Source organism: Anabrus simplex, chromosome 1 (genome assembly GCF_040414725.1).
Source record: "Anabrus simplex isolate iqAnaSimp1 chromosome 1, ASM4041472v1, whole genome shotgun sequence".
Lineage (NCBI taxonomy): Eukaryota > Metazoa > Arthropoda > Insecta > Orthoptera > Tettigoniidae > Anabrus > Anabrus simplex.
In genome coordinates, this window is record NC_090265.1 from 181,304,124 (window position 1) to 181,330,196 (window position 26,073).

The 26,073-nt window shown below is 36.8% G+C and overlaps 1 protein-coding gene across 1 annotated transcript in view; it reads right to left on the reverse strand.

Annotated features, from left to right (window-relative positions):
* The window catches only part of LOC136885424 (aminopeptidase Q), a 256,957-nt gene that overhangs the window by 7,469 nt on the left and 223,415 nt on the right, over window positions 1-26,073 (reverse strand). The window contains exons 16-17 of the mRNA XM_067157954.2: window positions 23,152-23,286; window positions 2,246-2,327 (exon numbers count right to left, since the gene is read on the reverse strand). Coding sequence (XP_067014055.2) covers window positions 2,246-2,327; window positions 23,152-23,286 — 217 coding nt within the window. The remainder of the gene's footprint in view (window positions 1-2,245; window positions 2,328-23,151; window positions 23,287-26,073) is intronic.

Here is a 26,073-nt window from a genome sequence, read left to right on the forward strand (position 1 = left end):
CATTCTAGCGGTAAAATCTGTCTGGTGAAGTTCTGGAACCAACTTCATTTTATGTCTTCAAAATTTCAACAGTCTGGTCACTTTGTGAGCTGGCCCCATGGATATTTTGTTTCCTGTGCTAGATGATCAAGTTATTCTCTGGAACTCGCTTCTAACCACACCTGAATATCCCAAACTTAAAACAATTCTTCTCTGCTTCCTCCGTAGATCATAAACTGAACCTGTTGTTCGCCACTTTTTCATCAACTTCAAAATACTAGAATTTGTAGGAGTGTTAGTCAGGATATTTATGAGCAAATCTCTGAACACATCTTCCATAGTTGTAATTTTTTACATAATATTCCACCAAATAAACTTGCTATTCAACCGAATACTTCATTTTCCAATCAATTACTCAATACACAAGCAACAGTCACACATACATTCCAGTACAGTTCTCAGAAGCAACTAACTGCTGAGATGTTTCGTCACCTATTACCTGGCTTCCCATACTCCAGTTGAGAGGGCCAGTAGTTGGTCAGCAGCATAATGATACAATGTTTCCTCATAAAATGAGAGAACTGTACCTGGACAAACACTAGAGTTGGAATGTTTCTCATTCTACAGTTTATACATATATTCAATTGCTTTTCACTCAAGTCATGTGTCTACTAAGAGTTCTTACAACATTCTATTATAGAATCTTTACTTTAAAATTTCTCAATTTTTTGTTCTTATGTGTATGTGTAACCCCTTTCTTCAACAAATTTCCCATTAGGTATAAAATTTGATCCAAAATGCAAATTTGATTATTTTTATAGGTACAGAAAAACTTTGGAACTTTACAGAATGAAAATTATGGTTCAAACTGTGTGGCCAAAGGATGAAAGTGTCATCTATACAGTGGTATCATCAGGTATGCTTGGTCATCACCATCTTCAGTGCAGATTTCTTGAACTTCTTCTGAGCTTAAGGGGTTCCACATGGTAGTCCCTTCAGTATTTTCATAACATTTGCTATTGTTCTGGAAGTATGTGCCCAATAATTATGCCAAGGGAGTCAAGACATCAGCTAGAGCATGAGAGATTTTAGTTTTGAGTGGCACCTTGGTAAAAAGAGACACTGATTATCATGTCAATGTGATTTACTCCTTCCAATAGATGTACAAAATATTCAGTGTTCTTAATGTGGACTCTTTACTCACTCCTGGAGTAGTACAGGTACAGTCAGGCAATCAGGTAATTAATTAGATCGTAGGTTGGAGAGCCAATTAGCAGTGCGAATCTTGCAGAGACCATATAGTCATTGTGGTAGTTCGTCCATTTGAGTGAGTCCTAGGATAGACACTTCCCTAAGACATTAATTTACCAGCTGGCCTAATATCCCAGAAGAAGGCAATTACTTGTCAAACAAAATGAATAATTTAAATGACTTGATTTGAATTTGACATTTCTTTGTAGTAGGCCTAATTACAATATAGATGAAGTTGACAAAGGAAATAAGGCTAGTAATACGTGGCTGATCCAAGAAAATTTATTACATGAGACATTTTATATGGGATCAATATGAGGTTATGCAACTGAAGCACAAAACTGCACTAAAATAGAGCATTTAAATGAAGACCCAAATATGAAACCATACGCCATATATTAAATTTCTATCCAGTTTGAAACCAAAGAGAATAATGGTATGTTCATTGGAATGATGATGATGATGATGATGATGGCAGAGAAACTGGAATTTTGGGTGACCAGGTCCTTTCAGTTAATTTGCTGGGTACCTAAATACTGAATGAGTCACCAGTGATATTTTATATACCAACATCATATGGCATATAGTAGTGTTGAATGGAAGTTTTTTTGTCCTACAAAAATCTGACTTCCTCTGCTAGCTTTGAATCTGCTATCTTGGGATCTGGGGCAGACACTACCACTGATTCATAGAGGATGTTTTCAGACCAGATTCTCTCTATGATATATCCATTTTTCCCTCATGTTTTTCAGCTTACCAGCAATATAATCAATGTAGACAGTGTACTGGAGAATCAATTGGCTAACTATGGGGTGCAGCTGGTAGAATTAATTTCAGCTCAACACAAAGGGAATCTCATAAAGGTAATACGGAATTTTTTCTGAAGGTTCAGTAAATTATGTATACGTTCTCCAAGGACCAAAAATGACTGCCATATAACAGTAAACTCTATTTTTTACTAGTCTGTAAATTACCTGATTCATTGAATCAATAACATTTGATTAAGTATACTCACCAATCTCAATCCTTCCTCTGTTTTAATGTCCTCTGTAGCCACTTCAAATATTAAATCCCAGATTTCAGGTTTGTCTCCATAACTAAACAGAAAGAACAAAAGTCGGAAATGACAAAATTTAATGTCATGATTTTTAGTAACATTGTATGTTCACTTTTATAAGGGAAACTGTTTACATGCCTACAGCAAAATCAAAGTATGAAATCAGGTACTTCTCTACAAAGGAATACATGTACCCAAAAGATAATACAGTTGTAGTCTATAAGTATTGTTTAATTTAATAAAATTCATCATCAGTGGATCTTGTGAATTTACACACCTGAATTCATTTATTAAAACAAGGACCAGCGTAAATCATGATCTACCAGCAAATAATGAGAATAGATTTAGTAGACTGCAAGCTTTTAGGAAAAAAAATGATTTCCAGAAAAAATGCTAATCTCTTGCTCTAAATTCAGACTCAAGCAATAGGAGAAATTTGTTTTGTATTTTGACTTTCACTTGTTCATGTATGAAGAGCTTTTGCAATGGCTGAAAATATTATTTCCCTGGCATACATATGATATAGCAAGGTTTGCTGCATCCCAGTTGTCATATTTATCCATTCTGTGAGTAAAAAATCTAAAATAATTATTCCTTTAATTGGAATGTTTTATATTTCCACCATTCAATACTTAGTAAGATATAAATACATATATTAGAACATGTTTCAGTCTGTGAGACCTTCTTCAGATAATGAAATAATATGTTTATTTAATAAATTGCAAAACGTTGGTCTGTATTCTGCAAGAGAAGTATCTTTTACTGACTGATGTCGCAGTTCATTTTGAAGGCCTTGTTTGCTTCAACTTGCCTTTGTGAATTCAATTATGAAAGCAAAGTCATCACTGTACATGCCATAAAGGCCCTTGGAGGGGAGAAAGGTAAAGATTTCAATATCCATAACTTTTTTTTTTTTTGCTAGTGGTTTTACGTCGCACCGACACAGATAGTTCTTATGGCGACGATGGGATAGAAAACGCCTAGGAGTTGGAAGGAAGCGGCCATGGCTTTAATTAAGGTACAGCCCCAGCATTTGCCTGGTGTGAAAATGGGAAACCATGGAAAACCGTCTTCAGGGCTGCTGACAGTGGGATTCAAACCCACTATCTCCCAGATGCAAGCTCACAGCCGCGCACTTCTAACCGCATGGCCAACTCGAAAGGTTGAAGAGGAGTTGTTAGCTCTAAGCTCAGCTACCTTTGCCTCCAAGAATTAACCTGGTACTTATTTTTTTTGTGTAGACTGAGTGAACCTTAAGACCATGTGCACCTCCAGAAGTGGAAATCTCATTTCTTACATTTTTCAACTTCCTGACAGGGAATCAAACCCACGTCCTTCCAGGTAAACTGAGCACACCTTTACTGCCTTGACCAGGCAGGCCATATTTTCAAGTACAAAATTAATTAAAAGTTCTGTCCAGAACTTTTGGAATTGTGCATTCAACTCAGTGTTATCAGTTTTTCACCCAACATAAAGCTAAGCAAAAAGGTGACTGTAAGCTTTTATAGTTTTGCAACTGTTTGCAATATAATTTATTTCCATATACATTTTCTAGAGTTCTTTTACTGTTACATTTAAAAAAAAATTGGATTGCAGTTGTTTAAAAGGTAAATAATTTGAAAATGTGAAAACTTGTCAGTAGATCTCTGAAGCACCTAGGTGCAGCTCCTTCATTAAAACATGAAAGTATAATACCTTCATAAAGAAAGGTCACAATTTCACATTGGTCATAGCACATGCACAATATATATTACAAGAATCAACAAAGTGAATTGCAAATCAATAAGAGAAATGGTGTTTGGTGCCAGAAAGGCTTTGGCTCAGGGCTCAGAGAATAATGCGAACCATGAATCTGCAGATGGTTCTGCTATAGCCACATAGGAAATGGCTGGTTACATGAAATATCAAACATTCTATCCTTTGCACATTTAATAAAAATAGAAGGAGGCCAATGAGATGACATTTTTGAGAAGTGTAGAAAAGTTTTTTGACAGACTGGAGAGAAATAAAGTATTAAGGGAAGTGTCACACCCTTCATGTCGAAACCTACTTTGGAACTTTGGTGATTAACCGATGTGCTATGTGAAGTTTACGTGGAGAATATTAGCTGCCTGTTTCCATTACAAGGCCCCAAAATAAACCCCTATTTTATGTATATAAATAACAGGAAAGCGATACTAGTTGTAACAGGCTACGGGCAACCCAGTAGTGGATTTTTCAAAAACAATGAATAAGTGTTTTTTTAATTTTTAAAGGAGACCCATACACAAATTTTCAGTTCTGTAATATCATCAGTTCCTGAGATATATGTATCCTCATTAAAGTCATTCAAGCCATTATTCATCCTTTTACACACCTCCTATTGGGATTTACAGAAAACAAAAAAATACGTGTTCCTTAATTTTGAAAGGAGATTCTAAATATCAATTTTTACATGTGCAAACTTTTAAAGTTTTGAGATATAGATACAGTCATTATAAAAATCCACCCCCTTTTCACCCCCCACTATTTCGATTTTCCAAAAGCAAAAAAAAATTGTTTATTTTTAAAAGAGATCCCAATTACCAATTTTCAGGTCTGTAGTATCTTCACTTTCTGAGATATACCCTCCTATTGGGCAGAGTAAGAAATAAGGATATAAAAAATGGAAATCAGAGTAGAAAAGTTTTTTGACAGACTGGAGAGAAATAAAGTATTAAGGGAAGTGTCACACCCTTCATGTCGAAACCTACTTTGGAACTTTGGTGATTAACCGATGTGCTATGTGAAGTTTACGTGGATAATATTAGCTGCCTGTTTCCATTACAAGGCCCCAAAATAAACCCCTATTTTATGCATATAAATAACAGGAGAGTGATACTAGTTATAACAGGCTACGGGCAACCCAGTAGTGGAACGGTGAGCAGAAAAGCTACATAGTTCGCCAGTGAGGCAGGGATATTCATCAGGACATCATTACCATCTGGCAACATAGGATTTCAGCTTTGATTTAGGAACTTTGCAGTAGAAACAGACTGCTGATATTTTTCATGTGGTCTTCTCATAGCACATTTGGTTATATTACCAAAGTGTCAAGATATATATTGAGACTAGCAAGATACCTGTGCTTCGCTACGGTATTATACTGAAATTTATAATTGAATGCTTATTGTTTTATATATAATCCGCCTAAATTCACGATCTGACTGGTTTTCTAAGAGAATCCACCAAAATTCACGATCTGACTCATTTTCTAATAGATTACGGCAAGTTTCCTCCCATTTTTCAATCTTTCTTTCCAGCAATCAATTTCGTACTTCCCGGGCTAGGTCCAGGTATTCCATCCGGTCAGTTGGGTCCCTAAACCTTTGCCATCTTTTCCTATAAGCATTTTTAATATGGATCAAATCCTTCAGGAGATCCGGCGTGGTGTCGTCTTGGGTGCCTTGGCTATACTGAACCTGCGGCCGGGCTGCATTCTTAGTCATTACCCATTCAGGACCCGTTTCCAGCGTGGTCCGCACATTTCATGACAGTCCAGAACATCATGATTATTATTATTATTATTATTATTATTATTATTATTATTATTATTATTATTATTATTATTATTATTATTATTATTATTATTATTATTATAGATGTTCTGGACCCCATAGCAAGATGCAAGACCACAACTTGGTGGTAAATTACATCTGCTGCCATTGTCATTGTTGACAATGTGACCAGCACCATTGTCGCGCATAGGCAAGTGTGCAGGATTTCTGGCGATACGAATGACATACTTCCATGCATTAAGACCTTATTATAGAGGTGAAAAATTGGACGATCAATCTCATTCCTATCATTTATTTCAAAGGTGTTTAAATTCTTATTTATATGCCAGGAGAATCTACTGTAATCTAAGAACGTTCTCCAAAGTAAAAGATGGCTCTTGAAAACGAACCGAGGAAAGATTAAAAATGATCTGTTTATGATCAGAATAAGTACATCATAAATCTACAGCCTGTTTCCAGTCATTCGACAGGGTCAGGAATGGAATTAATAAAGCCCCTTGCTTGCGACGACAATAGGAATTGTGTCGGCTGCCGAAACCTGTCACACTCCTCGGGGGCAATGGATAATGAATGGCAAATGAAATGAAATGATATTGGACAGTGTTGCTGGAATGAATGATGACAGGGAAAACCAGAGTATCCGTAGAAAAATCTGTCCCACCTCCGTTTTGTTCAGCACGAATGTCACATGGAGTGACCGGGATTTGAACCACGGAACCCAGCTGTGAGAGGCCGTCGTGCTGCCGCCTGAGCAACGGAGGCTTCTTATTAGTACATTATGAACAGTAAAATCAATTGGTCTCACCTCTTTTTACACCCCACCGCCGTTAAGTTTATCTACCACCCCCCCCCCCCCCAAAAAAAAGAAAAGAAGGCGTGTTTTTTTATGTTTAAAGGAGATTCCAGACACCAATGTTCACGTCTATTACCTTCAGTTTTGAGATATAAGTATCCCCATAAAATTAATTCACTTTTTACTTCCTTTCACACTCCTCTCCCCCCCTATAAGTGAATTTTCCGGCAAAAAAATACTTGTTTCTTTAATAGTAAAGGATCTTCTAAATACCAATTGTCATGACTCTAACTTCCTCAGTTTTTGTTTTATGTGTCCTCATGAAAGGAATTCAACTCCTTTTCACTCCCGCCCCCCAAGATGATTCCCCCCCGCCCACAAAAACGCGTTTTTCTTTGTTTTTAAAGGAGATCCAAATACCAATTTTCACGTCTGTAACAAATTTAGTTTTTATTAGATGTAAGTATTTTCATACAATTAAATCAATTAATTTTTCAATTCTTTCACCTTCTCCCCCCCCCCCCTTCATTGGATTTTCCGAGAATACGTGTTTCTTTACTTTTAAAGCCGATTCCAAATCAAATTTCATGTCTGTAACATCTTCATTTTTGAGATATCAGTAGCCTAATTAAAAGAATTCAACACCATTTTCAGACACTTTTACCCCCCCTCCACCCAAGTGGTATTTCCGAAAACTAAAAATACACGTTTCTTGATTTTTAATAGAGATAAAAAATACCATTTTTCACTTCTGCAACATGTTAAGTTTTTTGAGTTCTACTGTAGAAATTCTCATTTTAAAATTTCACCCCCTTTTTAGTTCCTCGTAAGTGGAGTTTCCAAAAACAAATCACCTATGTTTCTTTATATTTAGAGGAGATTCCAAATACCACTTTTTACGTCTATAACATTTTACGTTTCTCAGGTATTCTGTAGATACAGTCTTTCAAAAAATTCACCCCAATTTGTCACTCCTGTTTAACCGCCAATAATTGGATTTTCCAAAAACAAAAAATAAGTTTGTTTTAATTTTTAAAGGAGATCGCATACACAAATTTTCAGTTCCGTAATATCATCAGTTTCTGAGATATATGTATCCTCATTAAAGTCATTCAAGCCATTATTCATCCTTTTACACACCTCCTATTGGGATTTACAGAAAACAAAAAAATACGTGTTCCTTAATTTTGAAAGGAGATTCTAAATATCAATTTTACATGTGCAAACTTTTAAAGTTTTGAGATATAGATACAGTCATTTTAAAAATCCACCCCCTTTTCACCCCCCACTATTTCGATTTTCCAAAAGAAAGAAAAAAAAATTGTTTCTTTATTTTTAAAAGAGATCCCAATTACCAATTTTCAGGTCTGTAGTATCTTCACTTTCTGAGATATAAGTATCCTCATTAAAGGCATTCAACCCCTTTTTCACCCCTCCTATTGGGATTTTCCTAAAACAAAAAATACATGTTTCTTTATTTTTAAAGGAGATTCTAAATACCAATTTTTACATCTGTAAACTTTTCAAGTTTTAAGATGTAGATACACTCATTTTAAAATTTCACCCCCCTTTTCACCCACTTAGCAACGGAATATCCAAAAATCCTCTCTTAGCGAGCACCTACATCTTAATATGAATGTATCCCCAAAATTTCATTTCTTTATGTCCAGTAGTTTTGGCTCGGCGATGATGAATCAATAAGGCAGTCAGTCAGGACAAGTTATTTTATATATATAGATAGAAGGTGTTAAGATTGAAGGAAGGAGAACAAGAGAAAGACCCCAGGCTAAGTTGTTGGACTTGATCAAGAAGAGCATTATAAGAAAATCTGGACTGGAACACAGTTAAGGTTAATGGTGACTATACATTGTGCCCGTTCGCACGTCAACGACAGATTACAAAATGGCGCCGACCTAAGGTATGAGCCTTGTAATCTAAAGCAAGCAAGGAATAGTCGCCTGCTATGTTGTCTCAGAGGGCCAGATACTTCATGGAATGGTCATGTTTTCGAGTAAGACGGGCAGTGGACGGTGCACAGTATTGTTTTCAAAAAAATAGAAAAACATTATTATTGAAAATCTTCATCTTGAAATTTTTCATGGCATCGAGAGCGGACGCAATTACCGTAATCATAATATTTCATTTAGAGAAGCAAAGGATTGCGTATAAAAGAAAAGAAACAATACAACGATTGAATAAGAATAAAGTATCAGTCTTCACCAAAATTCAAAATCGGTTAAGACGAAAATAAAAGTACTGAAGTCGTTACGTAAGAAGTTGCGAAGACGACGAGGAGCTACGAAGGAAATTAAAAAAATTAAGGATAAACGACGTCAAAGAAGAATAGTAAAATGGCAGCATATTGCAATATTATTAGCTTCAATTTTGAGTCTGTCAAGAAGATGATCAAGATGATGCACTGAATTCACATGATGGACCGACCTGGGAACAATTCATCTTGCTATACGACCAGGAAATGACCAGGAAATGTCGAGGAAGGCGACGGGTAACCATCCGACCGAGCCATGACGAAAGAAGGCGACGGGTAACCAGATAGAACTACCAGAGCGTTGGAGCGGATGACGTTCCAGATGTCATACCCGCGACCGAACCGAAGACCCATCTACATCCAATGGGAATGGAACAGCTGGACCAGGGACAACTATCAGCGAGCTAAGTCATTCATAACATTTTATTGCATAATTTTTGGTTTGCTTACACATGTACCTTAGGTATGTGCTGATGGCTAATTGTAGACCGATAATTTGGCAATGCAAGTGATGATTATCAACTAAGTGTGAGATAATTAAGTCTTAGTTACGTTTGAATAACATAGCAGAAGTTATGCTATATCGACCAGAATACTTGTAGGAGAAATATGAAACAGCTGATTGAATTGACATAATGAGAGATTATAGAGATTTCATTGATGTAATGCATAAAGTTGACGTCACGAATGGTTGTGCGCGGTGTAGAAAGAAACATGGAATTACGCATTTGTTTGGTCCATAAAAAGGGCATTGAACTCGTCTGTAGGTTATGAGGATCTGCGACTTGTAAATTTTATTAAGAAACAGTGTGGTATTTTTAACGTAGTCGTCAAGTTGGGAACGCGATATATTATTATGGAGGCTACGGTGTTTATATTAGATTGGTGTTGTAATGATAATAAGAATATGATAATTGGATGAAAGTTTCGAGTTGTGTATAGTGATTTGAGAAGGTTTTTACGCGATGCAGGACCATCGTGTACCTGCAAGTTAAGTTGTGCCACACTACAAGTGAATTTTATGTTTTATTTGCGTAAGAGTGCCCACACCGCAGGAGCTGCACAAGCCAAGGTACGAACTGGATTTATTAGTATAGATGTATGCTCGTGACGTAATTATATTTCAGTGTAGATGTTTTATAATGAATATTAGAATTCTACGACTTTGAATAGCTGTAGTTAACCAGAAGCATTACGACACCGATATATATGAGATTATGTTTTTCCAAACCTCGCATCAAAGCGCTTCCATGTTAATTGCAATAGAGTAATGTAGCTTGCATTGTGGTTGAATGTTATTGAAATATAACTACTTAATGGGACATTGAACCGATAAGGGCATGTGTGGGACAGCCAAAGATTATGCTGAAGTTAGATAGATAGCTAGATCGGTTAATATTCTCCGTTTAAACGTACATTTTTTTTTAACGAACTTCAGCTAGGGAAAGGCTAGAGTAGGAGCCTTATTTAACAGGCACTAGGAAAGAATGCCTTAGTTCATAAGTAGTTTCAATGCACAACGAGATCGTTGCAACAAAATCATGACTTCGGATTTTATTAAAATTTAATTTAAAACATTCAGATTTAATTTCGATTTCCTACAATTCAATTAAAGTTACTTAAACGAATTCCAATTTATTCACACTTGACTTATTAGTGTATCTGAGATGCATTGTGGCTGGATATTGTATCCAAATGAGATTGCTTATATAAGACTAAAGAAAGTGAACTTTCGGAACGAGTTTATTGTGTCGAAGTTTTACTTACATTTCAAATGCGAGGTGGAACTCGGATAGGTCCAGTGATCTGTTGTAAATATGTAATTTTTTTGAATTTCAACTTCACAAAGGAACTGATCATTTTATTAATTTAAATACTGAATATTATTTTTGTTTATCATACGAGCCAGCGCTGACTCATTTTTCATACATATTACCAGTCAATTTGAATACTGCGTTACATAATATGGAAATTAGTAATTTAATATTTTATTAATAAATATCTTGTTATTTTTCTACAATTGCTGGTGTCATGAGTTCTTTAATTATTATCTAGATTGTAAGTTAATTTATAGCGAAGTAAGGTATCGTGTAATTTAGTATTCATTTAACCATGGCAAGTTTCTCGAGGTCAAAACTCTAATAAGGTAGTCGGCGATGATTATTATAATGTCGTGAGTAACGATGGGTGATATCCGTGGGTCGGATTTCTCTTGGACTCACGTAAAGCGAATTCTACAGTGGGATTACATGTCCTACTAGCCATAATTAAACCCTGAGGTATCCGCTGAGCGACTCCATTTCGTCAAACTAGGCTGCCTAACGTCGAGTTAGAAAATGGAGGTATCGGGCAAAGAATGTTTAACCCGTTGGTTGCATTAAATCGGTCGCCCAACGTGGCGCAACAACATAAGATAGAGGCAGCGGGAAAAGTTACACTGACCATTGGGTTACATTTAATTGGCTGCCCAATCGTGAGGCTATTTATGAGAAAGACACCGTGGGAAAGTTATAAAATGTCATACCAATCGTGGGGCCTAACTGAAGAGAAAAACACCGCGGGAAAGCACATTAAGTTGTCGCACCAACGTGAGTAGAAGAGAAAGACACCGTGGGAGAATAATGCATTAAATTGGAGCACCAACGTTGACCAGAAGTGAATGACACCGCGGGATCGTCAAGAAAGAGATTGAATATTAGAATATTTCAGCTAGCTCCTATACTGTGACCGAGAAGAGAAGTCGCCGTGGGAACGTATTGTCATGGAATACAATAAGTTCAGATAATATTGATCAACTTAGATAATAATATGTAGAAGTATTGTATGGAAAGGATTTATTAGGTTTGTAATGTTTGCAAGATATATGACGAGAGTCTGTGAAGGAGAAGGAGGTATAATATATATGAGTATAAAGTCATATTAAATGAAATGGTCAATGTTGAGGAGTGAATGAGGTTTGTTAAATGTTTATTTTCTTCTGGTCATGTTAATAATATGAGTTAATTTTAAGTGATTTTTTAAAAAAAAGGAATATTGCACATGTTAAAGACTATGTAGGCTTGTGTATGTTGAAGGTAGGTTAGATGCCATATAGTAATAACTTATTTATTTCTTATGAGATCAGTTCCGGAGTGAATTCAAAATGATAAAATCCGAATTCATGGTCTAGTTGTTCATGGTCTACCTGGTAAGATGATGCTGTTTCCAGCAAGGTCCATCCATATCATAAGTGATTGGAAACAAGAAACTTTAAGCTAGTGCACAATAGTGACATAAGAGACTATTTTAGTATAAGTAGTTTAAGGAGTTGTGAATTGTGTTATATATATGTATGTGTATTTATACCCTGTGAACTTGGAGTATTGCTAGGAAACTTAGAGTACCGTAGGAAAATAGAAAAATTGTAAGGAATTTAATGAAAGCATACTAAATAGAATTTTACTTGACGGAAATATGGCGATGCAAGGAAGAGTACAGACCAGAAGGGGACAGGAAGAAGAGATGAGAGAAATACAGGAGAGACACGACGGAACCCCGATGTGGTTCTTAGAGTATTTGAAAAAGCAAGAAGAGAAGGAGAGAAGGCAGGAAGAAGAAAAACAGAAGGAGAAAAAGGAACGCGAAGAAGAAAAACAAAAGGAGAGAAAGGAACGCGAAGAGAAGGAGAAAAAGCAGGAAGAAGAAAAACAGAGGGAGAAAAAGGAACGCGAAGAGAAGGAGAAAAAGCAGGAAGAAGAAAGACAGAGAGAGAAACATGAACGTGAGAATGAAAGAATAAGGCAGGAAGAGGAGAAGGAAAGAAGACGAGCAGAAAAGGAACGAAGATTAATAGAATGGCAACAAAAACAAGTTGAGGATAGAGGAAAGGAGATACAGGAATTATATGAGAAACAAGTGGAAGAAAGGAGAAAAGAACGCCACGAACTAATACAGGAGTTGGACAAGAAACAGGAAGAGTGGCAACTAAAGCAAAAGGAGACTATGGAGGAAATCGTTAGCAGAATAGAAAGCGAACATAAAGGGATGATTCAAGAATTAAAAGGGAAACAGGAAAAGATGACTGAAGAATTTTTTGGAGTTAGGAATGAAATACAAGGTTTGCGTGCCGAGTTGACCGAAACCATGGAAAATAAAAACCAAGAGATGCGAGAAGAGATAAACAGAATGAGGGCAGAAGTGGCACAGAATCCGAATATCATTACGACACTGGTGGATGAGGAAATTGCCAAACTGACTTACAAGCTAGAGGAAATCAAAGGCAGTAATGAGAAGAAATGGGAAGAAGTAAACGAAATAAAGAAGAAGATAACAGAAGGTCAGGAAACTATCAAGAGATTAGAAGATAAGTGAAATAGCGAAAGGCATGGAAGGACTAAGCCTGAAACAACAAGACTTAGTAGGAAAATTTAACCGAGCTTCAGATCAGGTAGCCGACAAAATAAATGAGCTGAAGGAGAAAATGGAAACTGATAAGGCCGATTCAGAGCGGAAGATGGAGAAGACCGATGAGGAAATGAAACAAATAAGGAAAGAACTTCAGGAGATGAGGGTAGAAAACCAATCGGCGAAATCCGTGTTTTCGAACTCAAGTGAACGGCAAAGAGTTATGGAAACACAAGTACAGGAAAGAGAAAACACACCTTCGGTAATAATCGATTCGAACAGGCGAGACATGGAAATGATGAACGGAAGCAACCAGAGTGATAGCACTCCCATTATTAATATAATTAAAAATTATGATGATCGGCCCAAGCATTTCGACGGCTCAGCGAAGATTTCTCCCAAACAATTCCTTAGAGATATCGAGGAATACTTTAGGGAAGGGAGAATACAGGAGGATAAGAAATTACGCATAATTGAGAAACACTTAGATGGGAACCCGAATATATGGTTTCGAGCATTTAAATACACTTTTCACACTTACGACGAATTTAAAGCTGCTTTCCTGAGAAAATTCTGGGACTCAGAAATACAACAGCAGTTGAGATTGGAGCTCTACTCTAGAAAATTTTCTAATGCAGGGCAAACACGTTATTCCGATTTCTTTTCTTACCAGTTTCACCGTTTCCAAGACTTAGATTGCGCACCGAGTGAGTTAGAGGCGATCATGACTATACAGAGACAACTACCGTTAGAGGTGCAGAGGTTGTTAGCTGCCACGGATATACAGACCGCTGTAGACATGGAAAAACGGCTGAGGCAGATTGATATGACATCATCATGCCTGGTAGAAAGAAATTCCAGAAATATTAGGCAAGTAGAAGCGATTAACACTATTAGGCATGAAAGCACAAGCGGTAGAGTGAGCGGATCTGAACAAGACAGGACGGAGAATCATTTTAACACTCAAGATAACGCACGAAAAAGACATTGTTGTAGATGCAGCGGAGAGCGACCTGCGAGATGGGAACCAAGAGATCACAGAAGTAACCCACAATACAGGAACAATATTCGATATAATAGAAATAGGAGCCAACCCTATCCAAGAAACAGAAGATGGTATAATGAAAAACGACGGCCTAATGAGTATAATAGAAATGAAGAAAATAGAAGATATATACAAGAGCTTAGAGAGCAAAGGCAAAATAAGACCCGATGGGAGGATGCTATTAGAGACAAAGATATTAATGGAGACCTCGAAGGAGCAGAGAGTCTCGAGCTCCAAGATTATAAGAGGAAAAGAGAAGAGGAGAGATATAGAGAAAACAATACGCAGAGAGGTACGACTGATTCCGAACCATCGGTTAGAAAAAAAAAACGCCGATGGAACAATAACTCAGCTGGAAGATGTAAATGATCGGGAAAATAGGAACATTATCAAAATTCGTAGTTGGATAATAACACAATTTGATCACTGGGACATCCGACCAGAAGACTTGGTTCGAGATGAGACATGCGACACAAAGGAACCAGTATTTAAATTGCCAGTAATATTAGTAAGGGTAGCAGATATCAAAATATACTGTTTGGTTGATTCCGGGGCCAGCATTAGTGTCATGTCAAATACGTTATTTCAAGAATTGACAAAGAGGATGGAAATACCGATAATACCCGTATCTGGAGTTAAGATCAGGGGTGTCATTCCAGATAAATCGGTAGAATGCAAGACTCAAGCATATTTAACAATAAGAATAGGTAGACACGAGTTCGAACACCCATTTCTGGTAATGAAGAAGATAAAATACAGTATCATTTTCGGAATAGACTTCATGATGGCTTCCCAAATGACGATAGATATGGAACGTTATGAAATTAGATTCCCTATTAGGGAGAATGATGGGAATAAAACTATAGAAACAATCCAACTTAAAGACATGTTACATCCTGAAGAATACTTGAAGATTGAGGGAAAGGAAGTCGACTTATTGAGTAAAGAAAATCCAGCTTTGGTAGAGAAAGATGAAGAGCTGCAAGAAGACAACGAAATGACAAAAAGGATCGAAGAAATCATAACCATGGAGGAAGAAAATAATGAAAAAACAGAGATATGGGAGGCACTTGCTCAAGCCGACGTACCATCTGAAGGAAAAAGAATACTGTACGGAATTATCAATAAATACATTGACGTTTTCGATGATAAACCAGGGCAAATTCCGAACTTCAAGTATAAGATAATAGTGAATGACTGGACTCCATACATGAGCAAAATATATGACGTGCCAGAGAAGTATTTCAGTGAAGTGAAGACGATTATCCAGCAAATGTTAGACGATGGAATAATCATAAAAACCACCACTCCCTATGTGAATCCGATTGTAATCGTAAGGAAAAACAACGGGAAACTGAGGCTGTGCTTAGACGCGCGAAATATCAATGGAAGACTGATTCCTGAGTACAATAGGGCTCCTAAGATCAAGGAAGTAGTAAAGAAATTTCGTGGTTAGAGGTACTTTACGACCATGGATTGCACGGCTTCTTTCCATCACATTGTCCTCGAGGAAAGGTCACGGTTGTTAACTGGATTTATGTTCAACAACCAAACATATGCCTACTGTTGTCTTCCATTCGGATTGAAGAATAGTTCTGCCGTATTGGTGAGAGCATTGGACAGAAGCCTTACTAGTGAAGTGAAGGAATTTATTAATTGTTATATCGATGACATAGTTTTCGGAAGTTCCTCCTTTGAAGAGCATTGTATTAACCTAGAAAAGTTGCTCAAGAATCTGCAGAAAACTGGTTTCAAAATAAATATCTCGAAGTCGAGATTTTGCCAAAGCCAAGTACTCTTTGTCGGACACTTAATCGATGGCGAGGGAATAAGACCTAACCCTGCCAAGATTAAAGCTATTTGCGAGTTTCCTCGGCCGACAAAGGTCAAGCACGTCAGACAATTCCTAGGAATGACGGGATTTTTCTCAGACCACTGTGAGGGATATACTGAGACAGCCGCACCACTATACAATTTATTAAGAGCTAATAACAAGTGGAAGTGGAATGACGAGGTTGAGCACGCTTTCAATAAGATGAAAGAATTGATGAAACAGAGCATACAACTGGGATATCCAGACTATGAGAAAAGATTTATAATACAGGCAGATGCATCGAGCATCGGTGTAGGCGCATGCTTGTATCAAGAAAACGAAGAAGAACAGAAAAGAACATATCTGGCATTCACCAGCCGGAAATTAAGGAAACATGAAATGCACTACACTACCACCGAACTTGAACTTCTAGCGATAATCCACGCGTTACAACAGTGGAGAAGGATCATTTATGGATACCCAGTAACCATAAGAACTGACCATAAAGCATTAACTTTTGGATTAAAGGCAGTCATGGTAAGCGAGAGGATAACGCGCTGGATGTTGTATACACAGCAATTTGATTTGAAGATAGAGCATTGCAGTGGTAAACAAAATATTTTAGCTGATGCTTTGAGTAGGAACCCTCCAGAAAAAGAAGAATGCATTTTAGAAATCGAGTTAGACATTCGAGAGCAAGAACTACTGAGAAAGCTCGAAAACCTAAAGGAATACCAGGAGTCTGACAAAGAATTAAAATATATTATCGACAGGTTAACAGAGAAGGAACCGGATTCTGAATGGCAGAACAATTATGAGATTGTAGATGGAATACTGATCAAAATTATGGGTAGAATTGACCGAAAAAGAAGGATCATAATACCACAAGTATTACAAAAGGAACTGATTTGGCACACCCATAACATCACGGGACATGCAGGCATAGACAAAGTGATCAGTACGTTAAAAGAAAAATTCACTTGGAAGGGACTACGAAAATCTGTCAGGAACCTAGTTAAAACTTGTGACATATGCCAGCGTGTTAAACACAACAACTATGTATGCGGACATAAACCAGTGCCAATCATTCCAACAAGGTCGCACGAGATATATGCGGTAGATATTTTTGGCAAACTACCGACCGCAAAAAGAGGAAAAGGATACATACTAGTGGTTGTTGACATATTTTCCAAGTACATTTCACTTCAAGCTATACAAAGAGCCAATGCTAAACAAGTCATACGAGCCCTAGTGGAAAAGGTTTTTCCTGAGATGGGTAAGCCGAAAAACATACTCACAGATAGAGGTACACAGTTTACGTCTGAAATATTCCGTGAACGAATGAAAAATGAAGGTATCAAACATACGATGTGTTCGGTACGACACCCAGAAGCGAACCCTGTGGAAAGATACATGAGGGAAATCGCCAAGTTCGGCAGAATATACTGTAACCAACAGCATTGGAAATGGGTGGAGATATTAAGTATTATTGAAAAGAGCTTGAATAACACCATTAATCAATCCATCGGACAGATTCCCAGCGTAGCTCACAAGAATATACATCCTGAAAGGAGTTGGGACAGAATATTTAATATGCCCTTGGAAAGGAAGCCAGATCCACAGCAAATAGAGACTATGATAAAGGAAAAACTACAGGAGCAGTCACGAAAAAGATTAAAGAGGATGCAAAATAAGAAATTCCATGCACCTTACAAACGAGGTGATCTTGTATTAATTAAAAAGGTACCAATATCTAATGCACCAAACAGAGTATGTGCGAAGTTCCTACCATTATACAACGGCCCATATAAAGTAGAGCGTGTGCTAGGAAATAATGCATACGAATTAACAAGCATGAATGGAAAGTACAGAAATGTACACAATGCTTCTAACATCAAGCCTTATTACCAAGAAAATGAGACTAATGGAACCACAGAACTAGAAGAATAAAGGGACAAGAATGTATAAGCTACATACCTATATCAAGTTATCGTCTGCAAGTCATTTGAAATTACGATTTACTATGTTTATTGAAGGAAAGAATCAGCTGATTACATAAGCATAGTCGAGGATAGCAAAGAACATTTCTAAATCAGGAGCGATAATAAACGGTCGATATATTAAAATCGATTAGCCAGTCGCAATATGACAAGGAATATGTATAAGAAGCGAAGGCACATTTGAGTGGCTCAGCGCCATAGGTGCCTAACCCACGAATTTAAAAAATGCTGTTAATGTGCTATAATGGACTCCTAATAGTTGCCTCTATCAGGACCAGACTTGCCTACTACATTCCAGTAGCTTGATTGGTGCTGCCACCTGCAATTATGTTAGGCAACTTCCATAACCTTCAGTTCCTTTAGTGCTAGCTGTGCCTATCCAACATCAAGATGGCTGAAGAGAGCTGGATTGTGGAAATGCTCCTGGAGGATAATTACGATGGCAGTGGTAAGGACCAAGGTTATGAACGTAACTATGCTGATTTCAAATCCTCAGGTACTTTAGAATAGATACACATATTGATAATATTAGGTAATAAGTTGAATGGTTTGTGATTAATACGGAAAACATGTAGTTGGTTAGGCATTTCTAGCTCTGACTGAAGTAAATGAAATTGTATTGTGCTTAGGCATAACTGATTTATACTTCAATGGTGATTATGTTATGTATTAAATTTGGTACTAGTTCTAACATAATGAGTAACTGAAGAGGATAAGTTCTGGCTATAAAAAATATTAATATAAGTAATTCAGAAAGTCCATTAAAAATATTATGTTGGTTAGGCAAGTCCGGCTCTGATCTACCGATGCATTTTCAGATGCAGGAAGACAAGATGGGCCTTCAGCTGTTACGTCTGTATGTGATTCTATTTCACAAACCTCAGGTAAAATTTCTTTATAACAGTAAGTGCAGTGGAGATAATGTTCTAGAGACCTGTTGTTGAGAGTTAATGTAACTTGGTTACAGGTAACTCAGAACCACAAGTACGCACAAGGAAAAAGTGGAATGGTTGAAGCTATGGTGGCTTAAGATACATAGAGAGTACCCAAAGACCCTGTTTTATAGCTACAACAGCCATGGAGATAGGATATTCCAGACAGTTGATCTCTCAAAGAAATCTGTTCGAGGCTGACCCATCCGCCAGTTACCAAGTTCTCTGGAGCTCTACCCCAAAGGCAGGAAAATATCAAAAGGGAAATTAAAAGATTTACTGGATCTGATGAAATATTTTCCACCACAACACCACCATTTCTACAGATCACTTAAAGAACAAGAACAAGAAGAAAGTGAAGTTGACGAAGATTGAAAATAATAAGGAGTTACCGTAGATTATGTATTGTCAAGAGCAGATTAAAATATTATTAATTTCTGTCATTTAAATTCCTTTAGAGGTAAAGACTGAACTTATTTCAATAGTTCCTGCTGAAAATGAGCATTAAAAAGGTCCTTATATCTAAGTCCATTGTTGCCTAACCAGCAATTTTGTTTGTGAAGTGTGTTGTAGTTCAGCGACAAAACTGCCTATAAGTTTGTGATTTATTTTGGTTGGGGATAATTAGTGCCATTTTTTAATTGTTATGTATGTGAAAAAACCGTATTTGTACTAAGTAATGCAATAAAAAGTAATATTTAAGATGCACTTGTCATTTTTCAATCGTAGTCTAACTTTAACCTAAAATATCTCAAAATGAAGTAAATGTGGGTTAGGCAACTATGGCACTGAGCCACTCATTTATGATTCGAGTTTAAGAAAGGAAAATATATTGTGACCAATATATTTTGTCCGTGACGGGGGACAATAAATGTGCCCGTTCGCACGTCCACGACAGATTACAAAATGGCGCCGACCTAAGGTATGGGCCTTGTAATCTAAAGCAAGCAAGGAATAGTCGCCTGCTATGATGTCTCAGAGGGCCAGATGGAATGGTCATGTTTTCGAGTAAGACGGACAGTGGACGGTGCACAGTATTGTTTTAAAAAAAATAGAAAAACATTATTATTGAAAATCTTCATCTTGAAATTTTTCACGGCATCGAGAGCGGACGCAATTACCGTAATCGTAATATTTCATTTAGAGAAGCAAAGGATTGCGTATAAAATAAAAGAAACAATACAACGATTGAATAAGAATAAAGTATCAGTCTTCACCAAAATTCAAAATCGGTTAAGACGAAAATAAAAGTACTGAAGTCGTTACGTAAGAAGTTGCGAAGACGACGAGGAGCTACGAAGGAAATTAAAAAAATTAAGGATAAACGACGTCAAAGAAGAATAGTAAAATGGCAGCATATTGCAATATTATTAGCTTCAATTTTGAGTCTGTCAAGAAGATGATCAAGATGATGCACTGAATTCACATGATGGACCGACCTGGGAACAATTCATCTTGCTATACGACCAGGAAATGACCAGGAAATGTCGAGGAAGGCGACGGGTAACCATCCGACCGAGCCATGACGAAAGAAGGCGACGGGTAACCAGATAGAACTACCAGAGCGTTGGAGCGGATGACGTTCCAGATGTCATACCCGCGACCGAACCGAAGACCCATCTACATCCAATGGGAATGGAACAGCTGGACCAGGGACAACTATCAGCGAGCTAAGTCATTCATAACATTTTATTGCATAATTTTTGGTTTGCTTACACATGTACCTTAGGTATGTGCTGATGGCTAATTGTAGACCGATAATTTGGCAATGCAAGTGATGATTATCAACTAAGTGTGAGATAATTAAGTCTTAGTTACGTTTGAATAACATAGCAGAAGTTATGCTATATCGACCAGAATACTTGTAGGAGAAATATGAAACAGCTGATTGAATTGACATAATGAGAGATTATAGAGATTTCATTGATGTAATGCATAAAGTTGACGTCACGAATGGTTGTGCGCGGTGTAGAAAGAAACATGGAATTACGCATTTGTTTGGTCCATAAAAAGGGCATTGAACTCGTCTGTAGGTTATGAGGATCTGCGACTTGTAAATTTTATTAAGAAACAGTGTGGTATTTTTAACGTAGTCGTCAAGTTGGGAACGCGATATATTATTATGGAGGCTACGGTGTTTATATTAGATTGGTGTTGTAATGATAATAAGAATATGATAATTGGATGAAAGTTTCGAGTTGTGTATAGTGATTTGAGAAGGTTTTTACGCGATGCAGGACCATCGTGTACCTGCAAGTTAAGTTGTGCCACACTACAAGTGAATTTTATGTTTTATTTGCGTAAGAGTGCCCACACCGCAGGAGCTGCACAAGCCAAGGTACGAACTGGATTTATTAGTATAGATGTATGCTCGTGACGTAATCATATTTCAGTGTAGATGTTTTATAATGAATATTAGAATTCTACGACTTTGAATAGCTGTAGTTAACCAGAAGCATTACGACACCGATATATATGAGATTATGTTTTTCCAAACCTCGCATCAAAGCGCTTCCATGTTAATTGCAATAGAGTAATGTAGCTTGCATTGTGGTTGAATGTTATTGAAATATAACTACTTAATGGGACATTGAACCGATAAGGGCATGTGTGGGACAGCCAAAGATTATGCTGAAGTTAGATAGATAGCTAGATCGGTTAATATTCTCTGTTTAAACGTACATTTTTTTTAACGAACTTCAGCTAGGGAAAGGCTAGAGTAGGAGCCTTATTTAACAGGCACTAGGAAAGAATGCCTTAGTTCATAAGTAGTTTCAATGCACAACGAGATCGTTGCAACAAAATCATGACTTCGGATTTTATTAAAATTTAATTTAAAACATTCAGATTTAATTTCGATTTCCTACAATTCAATTAAAGTTACTTAAACGAATTCCAATTTATTCACACTTGACTTATTAGTGTATCTGAGATGCATTGCGGCTGGATATTGTATCCAAATGAGATTGCTTATATAAGACTAAAGAAAGTGAACTTTCGGAACGAGTTTATTGTGTCGAAGTTTTACTTACATTTCAAATGCGAGGTGGAACTCGGATAGGTCCAGTGATCTGTTGTAAATATGTAATTTTTTGAATTTCAACTTCACAAAGGAACTGATCATTTTATTAATTTAAATACTGAATATTATTTTTGTTTATCATACGAGCCAGCGCTGACTCATTTTTCATACATATTACCAGTCAATTTGAATACTGCGTTACATAATATGGAAATTAGTAATTTAATATTTTATTAATAAATATCTTGTTATTTTTCTACAATTGCTGGTGTCTTGAGTTCTTTAATTATTATCTAGATTGTAAGTTAATTTATAGCGAAGTAAGGTATCGTGTAATTTAGTATTCATTTAACCATGGCAAGTTTCTCGAGGTCAAAACTCTAATAAGGTAGTCGGCGATGATTATTATAATGTCGCGAGTAACGATGGGTGACATCCGTGGGTCGGATTTCTCTTGGACTCACGTAAAGCGAATTCTACAGTGGGATTACATGTCCTACTAGCCATAATTAAACCCTGAGGTATCCGCTGAGCGACTCCATTTCGTCAAACTAGGCTGCCTAACGTCGAGTTAGAAAATGGAGGTATCGGGCAAAGAATGTTTAACCCGTTGGTTGCATTAAATCGGTCGCCCAACGTGGCGCAACAACATAAGATAGAGGCAACGGGAAAAGTTACACTGACCATTGGGTTACAACATCTTTACCCAGATGGAAGTCAAGAAGGGAAATTAATGATGATAATGAGAGGCATTTTGAGATAACCAGTACGTGAATTAGTTATTCGCAGAACTTATCCTTAATGTCAAAAGTAGGCTACAAATTAAGCATAATAACTGGTACATAGTACAAACATATGTTTTAACATTTAGAGGAATATGGACAAATAATATTATATATTTAAAGTGTGAATATTGTCAGTTTATGTGCTTTAGAAATATATTAATCTCCCTCTGAATGTAAATGCTACAATGATTTTGTTTGACCAAATTCACCATTGCAGCTATGTTGACGTATTTTTAATAAACCTAGTGTTTTAATTCTTCAATAAATCAGTTACACAATGACTTACCAAGATTTAATTTCATTCCAATGATCCAAGATGAATATCAAAAGAGTGTCATAGTCATGGATGGCATGGAGAATATTTCTTGCATCTGTATCACTGAATTCATATTTATCATCAATAAATAACAGGTACAAAATTCTGAAAAATGAACACAAAAAATATTAGGCTACTGTCAATAATAATAATAATAATAATAATAATAATAATAATAATAATAATAATAATAATAATAATAATAATAATAATGGTTTTTCAGGTGAAATTTCCAAAACAATTACAAACTGGATTCAAACTTCAGCTGTAGCCAGCTAAGCCACCGCAGGCAAATGTGTCATAAAAACTGTCCCCCGCTCAGCACAGGAATTACTGACAGCAAGAATATTCTAGGTTCGGTTATAGACTTCACTTCCGCTCATAGTCAAATCTCGATCCTTTCCCTCTACAGCTCGAGCAAAGTCTACACCACTATGAATGAGCAAGCACTAATCAGCCAGGCAAGCAAGAAAGATCCAGAAGGAAAAGATCAATTCTGAGAAGAACTACAAAATCGCCTCTCTATGGTTTATGACAAATACACCATTATCCTGGTTGGGAATTTCAGTGCTCAGCTCGCAAAGAAAGAAAATTCCAAAGCATTGTTGGAAATTACCCAGCTCATTAGAATATCAACTGCAATGGTGAGAGACTTGTAGAGCTGGGTAGGGCATTCAACAATGTCCTGAAATCAACTGCCTTCAAAAACTTGTTGAGGAAGCAGAAGACTTGGACTTTCCTGAATTCCAGCCTTGGAGACTTCCAAATTGACCATGTTGCCATTGCTCAAAGAGCACACTAATAGATATATAATGTGAAGGTTTTGAGAAATGACAGCCTGGATTCAGTTTACAATCTCTCCATGATTGTAGTTAAGCTTCTCACAAGAAATGCCAGAAAAGAACATGCGAGAAATGCTGGGCCAAGAGAGCACTTAAATATCTTTGTCTTAAAGAACTGGTTCACCATTCTGGATGCATGGGCTTGAGCACAACCTTGTAGAAGAAAACTATCACCATCTGGAGAGAGTTTTTTTTTAATTCAAGCATTACCCTCCTTCGAAGGATTTCTATGCACTGGTCACACTTCTTCATACCCTGAACAGGGACTAAATGGCCTGGCACCTTTCAGGTAAAAACATCCCCAGAACATAACCTTTTGAGGATATTTAAGTATTCGTTGAATGAGGGCCACTGAAATTTTCTCTAATGTTTCTTTATGCACATGAAGAATGCGCTGACCACAAACTTCGAAATCGCTTTCATCTGAACATACAACTTTCTCCCATTCTTCCACAATCCAATCTGTATGGAGTTTGTCAGAATCTGCTCTTTGCTGGTCCGGAAAATCTTCTTCCTGCCACCAACATCTTGCATTGAACTGTTATAATGTTAACATTTCACCCACTCTGAATTAAATCTCAGTTTAGCCTGATAGCCTGGGCTTTATTTTACTGTTCCTAATAATTAAAGAGCATTCAGAACATATTTTGCTTTTGGTGTAGTCTTGTACTGTTGACCACAGCAGCTTCTTTCCTTCAGCAATAAAAGAGGGCCTGGTTTCTTGGTAGTGGTACCACTTCAAAACTAAATTTACTGTTGCCACACCAATAACACATTGTGAAGCATTTTGCATTTTTTTTTTTTTTGTTCATATCACTTAATATCATAAATTTTTAACATTTCTGCAGGGCAATAATGCTGTCATACATCTACAATGCAATTTGCTTGAAAGTAGGAACAATATTTAGCAGGAATGCATGATTCTGCCAACATTTTTTATAAAAGGTCTTGGAAACAAGTGTGTTTGGATTAATTTTGGACATTATCCTAGATATGTTCTAAGGGCTGAACTGAGAGGCTCAGACAACAGAGCGTTGGTTCTCTGAGTCCAAGTTGGCAAGTTCTATCCTGGCTCAGTCTGGTGGTATTTAAAAATGCGAAAATACACCAGCCTTGTGTTGGTAGATTTACTGGGATGAAAAAGAAATCTTGCAGATCAACAGTTCCGAAAACTTGGTATCTTCAAAAACAGTAAAGTAGTTAGTGGGTTGTAAAACCATTCATTTTTTTTATTTCCTGACTATTTCCCAATCATGTTGCATTGGCTTTAATGTGGAATAAACCCAGTTTTATAGCCAAATGCCCTCTCTGATGCCCATTCTATGTGGAGCAATATATTCACTATTACATGTTTCTGTGGTGGTTGGTAGCGCAATGTGTTGTGTGTAGATTATTTATTTATTTATTTATTTATTTATTTATTTATTTATTTATTTATTTATTTATTTAACTTATAGTACAAGTTAAGCTGTGCACAAATTGAGGTACAATGTACATGGTGAAAACACAACAAAGAATTTACAAAACAAAATAAAAATAAAAAGGGAAAGAAAGAAAACCTGAAGCAGAAATGGAGAGAGATATTTAAATATAGAAAAGAGCAAGAAAACTACAAAAACAGAACTGAAGCAAAACATAAATTACGTAAATTAATGGATGAGAAACGTGAACTAAACTAGGATGTTTAATTACTGCAGCCACTGTATAACAAGGTCAGCAACAGGCATCTGAAGGTGATATTTCACATTGTCTGGAATTCTTTCCCACATTCGCAGACTGAAGAAGGCCATAGGACCCAAGAATGCATTACAGAGCCACTTCTTCCATGCTCAGTGCTCACTCAGATTTGTGGAACTCGAATACTGGAAGATGAAATCCAGGTGGGGACTGCATAGGATCAAAGATCAGTCTTCATTTATCAGAGGCCTTTGCAGTCCATTCTTCAATCCAGGTTCACAATCCAGAGAAATTTTATTTCATCAGGTTTTGACCCAGCAGCATAAGAGGATGTCTCAATTTCAGTCGAGATAATGTAATTCTATCGATGTCT